General features: G+C 36.3%; 1 protein-coding gene across 1 annotated transcript in view; it reads right to left on the reverse strand.

Annotated features, from left to right (window-relative positions):
• The window catches only part of LAMA2 (laminin subunit alpha 2), a 387,138-nt gene that overhangs the window by 224,935 nt on the left and 148,546 nt on the right, over nt 1-13,657 (reverse strand). The window contains exons 5-9 of the mRNA XM_067294582.1: nt 10,415-10,594; nt 8,177-8,266; nt 5,723-5,840; nt 3,830-4,008; nt 2,180-2,279 (exon numbers count right to left, since the gene is read on the reverse strand). Of these exons, the coding sequence (XP_067150683.1) occupies nt 2,180-2,279; nt 3,830-4,008; nt 5,723-5,840; nt 8,177-8,266; nt 10,415-10,594 (667 nt within the window). The remainder of the gene's footprint in view (nt 1-2,179; nt 2,280-3,829; nt 4,009-5,722; nt 5,841-8,176; nt 8,267-10,414; nt 10,595-13,657) is intronic.

A 13,657-nucleotide genomic window follows, 5' to 3' on the forward strand; every position in this document is an offset into this window, starting at 1 on the left:
TGTTTTCTACCTGAACATTATCAGTTTCTGTCCTATCTTGGAGTGTACAGAGGCTTGAAAAGTTCTTCCTAGAGGATGAGTCATCTTGAACTAGGAGTTTTATCAGTCAGTTTTCTCCCATTCTTCCAATCTTTTAAAACTGTATGCATGCAAAGCATGCACCAGACCCTTGAAAAAAACTGACAATCCAAAGAATGACCTCTGCCATTTTCAATTTTTTTTAACAAGTGCATTAATTCCCCCCAAAATAATCTTATGGAAGTCAGTGGGACTGCTTGCTGAGCAAAGTACTATGAAGCCTGAATGAAGATGGTAATGTCTGGATTGGGAATTGGGATTTCATTATGCATAAAGAAATAGCAGAGGGAAAAAACTTGACTGCATGACAGCCTCTGAGTCATGAAATTCTGCAAGTTTCCAAACTTCATAGCTCTTACAGGTGCTTAAAAGCCAAATTACAAGGCTATTTGTTAAAGTCTAATCACTATGGCTAGAAACAAGAATATTGATTCACTGAGAATGCCTGTTACTGGAGTGTAGACCAATTCAGTATGTATAGGTACCATCTTCTCTTCCGTAAGGACAATTACAAGTGCTCACAATATCAGTGATGGTCAAGTTATCAGCATGAATTGGACATAGGTGTGTAAGTTCAGTTTCAAAACTCAGTGGATTAGTGCCTTTCAACTATAAAACCTAGAAACATTTTTATCAGAGTTTAACTTATTGATACCAAAGTTTGTGAACCTACTACAATTCACTAAAAGCTTCTGACTCTAGCTTTTATCTATAGTATTCATGAACATACCATACAACATTGATACAAAAGAAAAAAAGCATTCTTGGAGATTCAAAAATAAAAATATAATATATAAGCTAGAATAATAATGTTTCATTTGAGAATAATGAGAGAAACATGAGGACAAAGTATACTAGGCTGATTGAAAAGGAAATTATACATGCTTAAAATACAAAAATACTTCTTTTTCTCCTGAAACAATGCCTGGTCAATTATAAAGAGATTCCTTCATGTCCTTCTAATATGCAGATGGGACACTGTATTTCTTTGAATTAATCATTCTCCCATCTCAAGATCATAGTCTCGGTATTTTACAAGGGAACTGAATGACAGCAGGGGTAAATGCTTGAATAAAAACTGTCCTTTTTAATAGTATGAGAGTTTTTGTTGTTAAGTGTCTCATTTGTAACATGTACACTCTTACTCACAGATTTGCTAAAGACATCACACTGTCTTTTTGTGTTTTCTCTAGCTTTGGGAGTCATGTTCTCTTCTACTTCTACTGTCTTTCCCATTAATCTGTGTGATAGACCATCCCTTTCACTACAATATTAATCAAGCTCTATCATTCTATGTAGAAACTTAAATCATTTTATTGAATGAATGTAATCAGTACATGGTTATTATAGTAGATTTCTCACCTCTGGGCTCTATATTTACAACTCTGCTGTGCTCCTTCTACATTCCATTGATCTCTTTTTTAAAAAGAGATCACTACAATATCTCTTGTCAATAGCTGGCACTTAGCCCAATCAAAAAATCTCTTAAGAACTGACCTTGATTTTTCTTCTTGCCTTCCTACTGTATTTTCAGAAGCTTTTTAGCAAAAAAAACCCCCTAAGTACTGCAATCCATTATTTCCAAAGCACAAGAAAACAGTTTATTCTCTATTTGAAGATAGCTTCTTCAGGACTACAGTGAAGAGCTTGTAATCCTACATTAATAATATAGACAGCATATAAATATGACTCCTTTCAAACATTTTTTTTTCTAGGTTTCAAATGCAAATATACATAGAGAAGAAGAGAGATGAAAAGATTAAGGTTGTGCTAGTTTTAACCGCTGTTGTTGAAGAAGAAAGCTCTTTAAAGCCAAAATTCTCAAATATATTCTCTGGGTAATACTCCCCCAAACGTACCCATGGTTGCAAGCCATAAATCTTAAAGAATGCCTCAGAAAATCTGGGAATATAAAACCTGAATTTCCAAATAAAAGTTTCACAAGAATGCAGGTGGATTATTGATCACGAGTAAATTTTCAAAAATCTCCTGTGATATGATTTTTTTAAAGAGTTAACACAGGGAAGGACAAATGTGATTCAGCTTTTTTTGATCACTGCTGAACTTAAGCTTTACTGTCATTATCTGTCAGGGATCTCACCTCCTTCTGCATGTTTCTCATCTTTGACACAGGTATCATGTAAAGACCCATTTGGATCACAGGAACATGGCTGGCATGGATCTGGGCTATCTGGCAATACCTATAAAGGTAAACAGAGAAATTACAATTCATTATTCATTATTTACAAAAGTAAACAGAAAAATTACAAAACAAAACTTCACCTTTAATAACTGGAAACTTTTATTTCTTTTTTAAACTACAATTAGGAGAGAAGCATATTCTGTGTAGGTGGCTTGCATTCTAACAAAAATGAAGCAGCTGCCTCACTTAGCCCATGCAGTCTAGGCATTAACACTGCATTTTAGATAGGTATTAAACGTATGTAGGTAATTTAAACACAGATATGTTTTCAACAAAAAATACAGCTGTATATAAATACTAATTGTCTTTTTTATAACTAAAAATAATAAAGTAGATTTTAAACATTCACTACCTAAAATATATGGTATAAAGTAATACTAACAAATAATTCAGTTATTCTGTCCAACATGAGACAAATGTAGGAACTAAAGAAAAGGATACGTGAATAAAAGTGACCACTAGACAACAGAACAATTTCCTTTCATTCTTGAAAACGATACCTCAACAAAATTAAAATTTTAGTGTAATATCACATTGGGGATATAAACTAGAAGTTCTACAGAAACTAAATGTGTGTGTGTATGTATGTATGTATGTTTATGAAATGTATGCATGCATGTATATATGTACGTGTGTGTATATATGTGTGTGTGTATATACACACACATACACACATGTAAATATATGTTTATGTATATATGGATAGATATGATCACTATTAGTTGGATAATCTGATTTAGATAAACAAATCAAGGAAGTTCCCCACTGTTGAAAAGAGATCAGTACTCCTACAAGCTCCAAGGCTAAAAACAGTATATCAAAGAGATTTTAATTATCATTATATGATGATGTTTTCTGTGTTTGAGAATGAAGTGTAATCAGACTAAACACCATGCTTTGCTCAACTGAAACTATACTGACAAAATATCAGGAATTTAAGCACATATTAATAGTGCAGCTATTTAAAGCACAGGCGCAGCCCATACTGACAATGCAACCTAATATAAAATCCATCTTCTGACAGCTTCAACTTAGATGAAAATACAGCATTATATGCTGAAGTACAAAAAAAAGGTAATTCCCTCTGCACTAAAAATGAAAGGCATTCATGGGACACTAGAATTTCAGTGGTTATTATTTCTACTTTACATTTAAAAAATAAAAATTACAGACTCTCTTTCTCCAATATCAAATATAGCAATGTATCTTTGATCTTTGATAATACATCTTGAAATTCATTACTGAGGCAAAAGTTCTGTTTACAGGATAGCATCATCCTTTAATTTAAACTGAAATACTAGCTGGAGGCCCTGACCTCAAGTACATTCCTTCATATCAACAAAATTTGCTTTCATATTTCTGCGAACATCAACTTTACAGACTTCCAACTGTGAAAGGCAACTACAACACTGTCAGAATTAGAAGTTAACCTTCGTAAAATGGCAGTCAAAACTGTGTCATCTCAATTTAATAACTTAACTCCCCATGTTGAAGTGGTGGCTTGAACACCAAGAACTACAGTGAAGTGACAGCAGAAGATGCGATTACCCCTTTTGGCCTGAAGTAACCATCAATGCAGGTCTCACAGTTTATGCCATCAGTGTGGCTTGTACAATTAACACACACTCCACCTCCAATGTATTCTCCATGGACATTCAGACTCTGATTTCTGTCAGCAATACTCTGATCATAGTAACATTCCTCAGTCTTCCCATGACAGTTGCATGCTAAAAGAGAAAGAACTGTATTAGCAAACATCACTTTCTGCTGGAGATGTAAGACTATTACTAACACATTAATAACAATCTTTCAGCATTTTGTCATTTGTTCTGTGTATACTGTAACCAACAGCACATTCAAACATTAATTTACTGCTTATTCAGCTATTAAAAATAATATGGTCCACTCACAAATGCTGTTTGGAGGTCTGTATATTATATTTTTTCCTCAATGTTTTGTCTGGGGGGACTAGGGAAGTGGGCAGACATAGTCTAACCATGCTCTTCCTGGATTTTTTCTTTTCTGTTTAAGTTGATGATCCAATAACCTTCTGCTGAATGCACACCCACACGGCTCAGGAAACAGTTGGCCAAAAAAAAAAAAAAGAGGATACAAGAACTATAAGGGATATAGCGAACTGGTAAGAGTAAATTAAAATCATTTCCATGAAAGCTAAAAGAAATCTTAAAAGCACTTGATCTACACATACGCTTATAAAAACTGGGTCAGAATGAGAAGACTCCCAATCTTTAAAACTTTTTGAGAAGTTCATATTTGAATCCTTATGCTGCAAGCCCATACGTGTCTGAGCTAATCTAATAAACTGTTGCTGTGAAAATGAGGAGACTCTCACTCTCCCCTCCTCTCAGTATTAAAATTTCCAAATTTTAATCTGCATATAAAGAGGAGTATAAGGCTCATCAGCACTGCAGGGAGTCATTCTACGGACAGTTTTGTGTTTGGAAACGGATCCCAGGGGATTGTTTCCACCATGAAAGCAGAACAATTCACTGAGGGATGAACAGGGTGTAAGAATGATCCCTTAAAAACTAATCATGAAACTTAATGGACCCTGATTTGATTCCAGAATGCATTCCCCGTGCAGACAGTCTGCACAAACAACAGTCTCTACAAGAATACATTACTGGACAGAAATATGCATTGAACTTGTAACATTAATATGAGAATATCTGTTTCTTTTTATTTATTTTTAACGACTCCTGGTAAATCCATAACTACAATCCTAGAACTGAATAAATACTTATGTGTACTGGAGCATTAGATATTATTATGTTCAGAAATATATATACTTTGTGACCTCTGGAAGTAAGATGCTGAAGTTGAATCACTACTATCCTTCCTACAGTGAATCTGAAAATGCATTTCCCACCCTGTGGGAAGATGGTATTTCAATGTATGTTTTCATTCCATGTTGTAAAACTAAATATATCATTTTTTTCCATTAAAAAAAACAGAAATTCAAATTATATTTTGATCATGTAAAATATTTTGTTTCATCAAGGCTGAACATTATAATACGTAAGTGGTCATTTATACAAACATACTGCTGTTGAAGTTTAATATAATGAATAAGTTTTTAAAGAGAATTTTAAACTTTATCAGAATGGACTTCTATGACTTTATCAAAACAAAACTACGAAGATTATAAAAATTAAACAAGAAACTCAAAACGATTTTTAGATATTATCCCATCAAAGTCAGCATGTTACACTACAATATTCTGAGTTCAATAAAACTAAAATTCTACAAATAATTGTTCTATTGACTTCTTTGAGTCAGTCTAAATAATAAGTGAACAACAATTGATTTATAAACAAGTGTGTTTAGAAATAAAATGAATTCCAGAATTGAGTAGGACTTAATTTCAGTTTTCACCAGCAGTTACACTAAACCTTCTCTTCTGTACTGATTTTGACTTACGTTCACATTCATGCTTGACCAGGAAAGTTCCAGCATGCCAAGGTTTTTGATTGAAACCAGGACAACAATGATCACATGTTTCTCCACATGTGTTGTGCTCACACTGACAGATGGATTTCTAATTTAAAAGAAAACCAAATATTAACACAGTGTGATGATTTGAAGAATCTGTCCATGTACCTACTCTGCATTACAGTTCAAATTATGAAAATGTTAACATTAAAACTTCTCTATTAATTCATCTGTTTATTCATTTTCATTCATTTATGTACCCTGCACCCACCAATTAAGAGACAACAGAATGTGTTTGACCTTAATAGTTTTATTATAAGAAAACAACCATTGGGCAAAGGAAGTTGGCCAGTACTAAGAGAATCTACTTACAACTGTCTGAAGAAAGGAGGACTGGAGAATGAAAATTCTCCAATACAGCAAATAAGCTAAAGTGTTGGTAGCCCTCAGATACAGCTTCACATTACAGTTAGCTTACACAAAAAGCGGTGAGCCAACCTCCACCCTTCGCCTCATGCAGCTGCAGGGTTGAAATCACTTCAGCTGGCCGATCAAATAAAAATACTCTTATCTCCCTCTTTAGCATTAATTTTGTACAGTACTGGATGAGTCAGTTGTGCTGACTCATATACATGTGCATACATACACACATATATGTATATCTGTATATATATGTATGTTTATATATGTGTGTGTGTATACACATACATACATATATACACACACACACATGTGCGCGCATACATACACACATATATATAAAATGTAACTACATATGTAACCTTCTAGCTGCATCATAACTAAATTCTCTGTGAGGGCAGCAGAAGGAGTTTTTAACTAAGAGAGGAGCCAAGAGCAGGACCACCCTTTCAGTAGCATTTTGGTTCCTCAGCAGATCAGCTTAGTCCCAGCATACAAACATTGCTGTAGAAAACACACAAACTCTTTGAGGCATAAAGGAAACTTGCGAAAGAGAAAAGAAACTCTAGTTTGGAGAAATGAGGAGCAAAATATGCCTTCACAATATGTACTGGGAGATGGGGTGGAGGGGATCCTCTCTGGTCCTTGTGAACCCACTTAAGGTCAAAGGAGCAAGCTAACCTGGAAAAATTCTGGCTCACAGGACAAGGCATGAATCTTGAAAGATTAGGTCAAGTTAAGGAATGCTTCAGAGCAGCAAGGCAGTAAACACATAGAGTTTATTGTTTGTATTGCTAGAGGAACAATATATTCTGCTACCAACCAGAGCCATGATGCTTTATAAGCCAAACAAAGCCCATTTATTTCAGTATGGCTCATTCTAAAGAGTATGCCTGGAGAGCTCAACCAAATGCCCCACATCTCTTACAGCTTGAGTTGCTTCATTTATTACACCTTTCATACTCTTCTTTATACTGCAAAACAACACAGCTCCTGCTACAATGCCTTTTTTTACCCAGTAGCCAAACCAACCAAACTGAAGTCCTTCTTAATCTGCAATAACAGCACTTATTTTCTGAGGTAGGCCCAATTCAAACACATGACAGAGACAATGCCGCCATTTGATAATTAAGACCATCTGAAACAATGGTCCATCACTTGCTACGCACATCATCACTGAAAAGGCTTAGAAGGATTAAACGAAGGATTTCATCAAGTTTTAACAAGGACCATGGAAATTGCTTAGAACCACAAAAGCTGTCTCTATAACACTTTTTCTAGTTTCTTTTTTTTTTAAACAGTTCCTATACAACGGCTTAATGGGCTATAGAAACAAGATTTTCCATTAAATTCTACAAAACTTCTAATTAAAAGAATAATATATGAAGAGATTCCTTGTTGCAGCATATCAGCAGTGTTAGCAGATTGCAGATTCTCTATTAGTGATATATGCATGCATGTGTATAGATTTCAACCGTCAATAAGAAATTATGTTTCTGACTTGGTTATGTGTTTAGTAATGGTGTAAAAAGAAAGCTACAGGTTCGGAAGAATTATAAACAGCTTCATGATTTTCTAGACTAGCCTGATTGATCACTCAATTAATATTTCCCACATGGTAAATGGGCCATTCTAGAGCCATCATTTATTTGCAAGTATCCATTAAATTGGTGACATTTATTTAGGAAACACCTTGATTAACACCAAACAAGAAAAAGAAACATCAACTAGTAGAGCTCACCTCTACAGCTACATCACATAATCTAAATTTCTGTTGTTTCTAGGAGGCTTTCAAGACAGACTGAATTATCTGAAACCTATTCTTTCATTCAAGAGAAAACCTTCACTGACATTGCATGAATGTTTATCATTCTGGTTGCCATCATTATTTTATCCTGGCACTGCTTTGAACTGTTCTTCTAGGTGAAGAACAGATGTCAATTCACAGAACTCTGAGGAATTATCAGGATTCTTTCTCATGTTCCACCCTGTGAACAAGGCACTTTAAAAAAACCCACTTACATTAGTCACTGGATCCAATGGACAAGCCTTTGCATGGCCTGAACAGATGCACATGCCTCCCACAGAGATATCTTTTATAGAATAGTAATACTGTAAGACAAAACAGAAAATGAATTGCTAAGTGGATTGTAAAATGCAGGTGTCAAACTTCAGAATTTATTTCTGGTGACAAAACTGTCAGGTCCTATTTTATTTCTTTTTTGATCTATTAGAAATACAGCAGGGTAATCCAAGCTGCATCTTGATCAACAGATTCAAGCTTAGTGAAGGAAAGGGTATAAACTGGCATAGCTCCACTTGTGTGAAGTAAAAAAAGCTATGCCCATTAACACACAGCACACACCAAACAGGAGTGTAAGAGAAGGCTATATGCACACTAGATAAGGAAAAGACAAATGCTATAGACTTTACTGCCTTCAGAAAACATGAAAATGAAAAAGCATGGTGAGGAGGAGAAAAGAAAGGATGAACAAAAGCTAAGAAAGGGACACCTTTCTTCACCTTAGTTGGGTATCACCTGAGCATTTACTGCACTAAAAGAACTGTTTTTTCTCTACTGGCCTTTAGAATATCTATGTAAGAGTCTCTGTTACTAAAATTTAAATAATTTTTGACCTGTCACTCTGCCCTGTGACCATTTCTATTTTTCTTTGGTAGGGATTAATAGCACTTACAGGAAGGAAGGAAAGATATTTATAATCATGCATTCTTACATCTGTAAAAAGCAAATTTCACATGCTATCTTGTCCACTTTCATCTGTTTTGGTGAGGCTCCTGCAATATCCTAACAATTGGCTAATCAAAATAAATGTATGCCATTTGCAAACGTTGCTGTTCCTGGGTTCAACCTCTTTTGCTGATCATTAATACATATATCAAACACAACTGGAACTCATGTAACTCATAGTTAACCTTCTACCATGCAGAAAATGGATCATTCATGATTACCTTTTGTTTCCTGCTTTGTGGCATAGTGGCTTGCCTAATATCTAAGTTGCTTCTTGTTCTGGAGATGTCTCTGCAGCAGCCTCATAGAGAGCTGCCATACAGAAGTAATTATTCTTTGTTCGTTCAAGAAATCTGTGGATCCTCCTGAACTAGATTTCAGGAGTATACAGTGAATTCTAAAGTGTGAATTGGCACCTTAGCTAGATTCAATTTTGTGTTTCTGCTTACTTCGTTTATTAAATGTGCATTCTTATGCAAACATTTAGTTTCCCTGATTAGTTAAGTATGCAAAAACTGGAGTTCTTCTGGGTTTGTAATACAAAACAGAATGCCATTCCAAACATTCAGAGACTGTTCCACTTCAATAGCCAGCACCCTACAGATTTGGAAGAAGAAATGGAAACTAGAAATGTGGAACAGAAGAAGCCACTTTTCTTTGCAATTATCCACCACTGATAAATGGCATTCATTAAAGCCAAGAATAACAATAATCCCCTTTCATAACAGGACTTACTATATTGGTACCCTAAACAACAACTTTTCAGAACAGAAATAGAAGATCAAAATAAAGAGGAATCATGCAAGAGTTAAAAATGTGGAAAGGTACATATCTCCAGCTTTTAAGAATGCCTAGAAAAATCAGAGGAAAAACAGAATAACATGCAACATCTGAGCAGCAGGAAGATGGGGAGAGCAGGCATAGGAAGAAAGGAAGGACTGGGGAAAGAAGAGAACAGGGGCGCACACACAAGGAACAGCAGAGAAGAAGGGGGTATGGTAGGAGCATGAATGCCGCGTCCATTCTTTTAAGCCAAAGCAAGATGTAAAATTTTTACTATTAGCAACCGTATTATACTAATGATAAAAATACAAAATTCAGACACTATTACTACTAATACTACCACTAACAGGAATTCCATTCAAATTAAGTGTTCAAGAAATGTTAAAGGTAGCAAAGGAGGGAGCAAAGGGACGAGGAGACATTACCTAACAACAGTCACTTGCCAATTACCTGTATCAAAATGTTTACAACCCAAGGAACTCTGCACTACTGATTCTTTATGTTAATAATACCACTAAGCAGCAAAAATAAATCATTCACTTCTGCTACAGAGAAGAAAACAAAACACTGAAGAAGGGGGAATACTCTACCTGTCAGTAGGATTTTGACAGATAACAGCAGCTGCTCATAATTTCTGAGATCTTCTATGGCAAGCAAAGGCAGCTGCACCATTTACAAGCATCGTAGAACTTCTAGCCATGCATTTCTACAGTGTTGCCAGAACTTACCCTCCTTGTAACAATGGGATCAATTTCATTGGGGTCTTTGTGGGCAAACATCATTAAATCAGCATTTAGTGTCCGTATCCTCTGAAATCTCAAGCGAATAAAGCGAGCAGAGGTGAATTCTAGTAATATGTGTGAAGGATCATCAGCACTAGGCCGTCCATTAATTAGAGAAGTATGAATCTGAAGACAAAATTATTAAACAATTAGATGACATTAATGCAGCCATGATGATGCCAACAAATATCATCACTGTGTGAATGCATTCTAACTAGAATACCTTCTTCCCTAAGAAGGCAGATATCCCCACAAAAATGTTCTGTGTACCCACTGTCCCCAGTTAGGCAGAGGCTTTACTCTTTGGGAAAACTCTTTGGGCAAAGGAGAGTCATCAGCTACAGAAAGGTTCTAGCACTAACTGCACACAACGCAGCAAGGCCCTGTAACAGTGTCCACACCACAGTCAAGTCATTTCTCCTGCTCTAGTCTGATCCAATGAAAGAGACATTTTCAAGTCATTGAACAACTGAAGTAGCACAAAAAAACTGAGTTAAAGGAGTGGATACTTGGAATGGGACTCTGATTTCACCAGGGATGGGGACCAGCCTGCACCTCTTAGAGAAAACAACATCAAAAGACTGTTGAACTAGGTATTTTCTAAAGCCAGGTGCTATTAGAACACAAAGTAGAATAAGGTAACTTTTGAAATACACAAAACTACAATAGCTGGATGAGACAAAATATGCATTCATAAATATCTCCCCCTTCCCACTGCCTTTTTACAGAGTACATAATTTCCTTTGAATCTTGTTTTCAGGAAATTAAAGTGATTTTCTGTGTTGCAACAGTTTTCATCTGGTCCCTAAGGAGTCTCTTTCTATCACCTCGGAGTGATAGAACTTGTCTGTTCACTATTCATTTTTCTGAAGACTTTACCAATATCTGTTTGCACCCTTGTTTCTGTAAAGATTGCCCCCCTTTCTCTGTCACCCTATCCTAAACTCTAGAAAACTTTTAGGTAAGTGTACTCAGTGGCTCTTGGGGAAGACGCAGTCTCCCCTCTTTCACAGAGAGACTCCCTGACCCAGATTGCAGCAGCCAGGGCAAGGCAAACAAAAATAAGCAATCTTCTTCCCCTGCTGCCAAGACAAACCCTTTTTAGTCGATCATGGCATACATTAGCTGTGAATCAACAAAATAAAACAGATGGGCCATTACAAAAGTGTTTTCAGAAAAGGCCTCCAAGAAGAAAAATGTCAGGTATAGCAAAATATTGTTAATGAGCACCTGGGGGGGAGGGAGGAAAGAAGCTATTAATTTTCCTGTATTCTGAAGTGTTAAATTTTAACTGAGGCATTTCTATTACAGGCTGGTACACTGAAAGAATGCTCAGATGTTGAGCCAAACATGCAGAACGTTAGGATGAATGAGAGAATTATTTAGTCTTTGCAACAGTTACGTTGTGCACCTTATCTCAGTGCTCTGAGTGGAAGTTCATGCAGCCATTTTCTGTCATTGAGCATGATCATATTACCACTGTTTTAGGCCAATAGCTGCATCCAGTATGCCAGCTGGCACCCACTCAGCTGCCGCACGCAGGCAAAAGAGAGAGCAAATCTACTGCTCCCGACAAAGCAGTGGCTCTTACTTTCCTGGAGTTTCTGCAGGTGCTGCACAGAAGGCTTATTGAACAACTGCTGTCTTGTACTGGCTATGTGATACTATCAATCTACTCATCTCATTTTCACTGCCAACAGGGAAACCCTGAGCCTCGTCACATCTACCATCCTGCTCCACTGCATCCACAGGTACTCAAAAATTGCTGCGAGCAGCTCTGCCAGCAGCAACTGATCAGTCGGATCTTGCCTGAATAGGAATCAGCATCTTTAGTTATCTCTGGGAAGAGGTGATATTACTACCTCCTGAGATCACAACACTCTCACTTTGAGCTCTGACTCAATTTTACTCCCAATTACAAGTAATTAAATTAAAGGAGAAGGCTGGCTGGAAATGAACAGAATGAAATGAAAAAGATGATAGTGTAAAAACAAAAGAGAATACCAAAAGCCCTAGAGAAAGCAAGGAGGAGCTCCTGAATGAGCAATGTTTGGCTCCAATCAGCACAGAAGCACATGACGGGTGAGACAGTAAACTGCTCAAGCCCCCAGTCAAAAGCAAAAAAGATGAACATGTGGAGAGTAAACTTCCAAAGAGGCCCAGAAATGGTGGCAATAGTGGAAGTAAACAGATCTTTCCAAAATAAGGTAAAATTTTAGTAAGAACAGATGCCTACAGACTGCTCCTGCTTTTCTCTGCATATCATTAACCCCTGGGCAAGGAAATAGACTTTTTTTTTTTTTTTTTGGTATTGTCAGCCCACTTCTTTAAACGGGATCCAAGAAATATGTTTCTTACAAACATCAAACATAGCTAGCTAAGTTATGGTGTAAAGCAGTAGAACACTAACTAAAGACTGAACTTTGATATTCCAGCCAGAAAGAAAGAAGAAATACACCCAAAGTAGTGCTGAAAACATTCCCCCACTCACCTTCTAACAGCAACAGCACTGTGGCTATAAGCAGCAAGACAGTCTGACCATCTCTTCAAAGGGAGAGAAAAGTCAGCTTTTGGAGTGGTGGTGGAGGGGGAAAGATGTAGTAGAAACTCATGTGTGAGAACAAGCAAGTGCCTACAGAGAATTAAATCACAGAGGTTGACCCCAAATGACATAACTGACAAAGAGCATTCATATCTTTGATTTATATCTGAAAAAATGAACAAGCTTAGTCTTCAGAGGCTGGGGTGGGGGGGAATCAGAGTGATAGTTTTACAGAATTAAATGGTAAATTAATAAAATTTAAAAAAGAAGCCTTTTTAGAATAAACTCCCTTTTTAAAAGGTTCCATGGATTTATCTGCCAGCAGCACATCCATTTGCCAAGGCTAAATGAGTAAAGATGATGACTTTAATTTATATTGTGTCTTTCATACCTGTGTCTAAGTGTTTCACAATTTCATTTCAAAACTACAAACAAATAATTTCTCATAAATTCTGAAAAGCAGCTACGTCCTGGGTGAAATGTGGCACCTGTTAAAACCAAAATGACACTAAGAGAAAGAAACTGGGTAGTTTCATGAAAACCAAATTTGAATGGAAAATTTTAGACAGGCAAAATTAATTACTCTAAATTATTTCTCCTCCTCTCAACAGCTGTGATGCAATCATTAATTTCTCCCTAGAAACATT

The sequence above is a fragment of the Apteryx mantelli genome, chromosome 3, assembly GCF_036417845.1.
Source record: "Apteryx mantelli isolate bAptMan1 chromosome 3, bAptMan1.hap1, whole genome shotgun sequence".
In the NCBI taxonomy this organism is placed as follows: Eukaryota; Metazoa; Chordata; class Aves; order Apterygiformes; family Apterygidae; genus Apteryx; species Apteryx mantelli.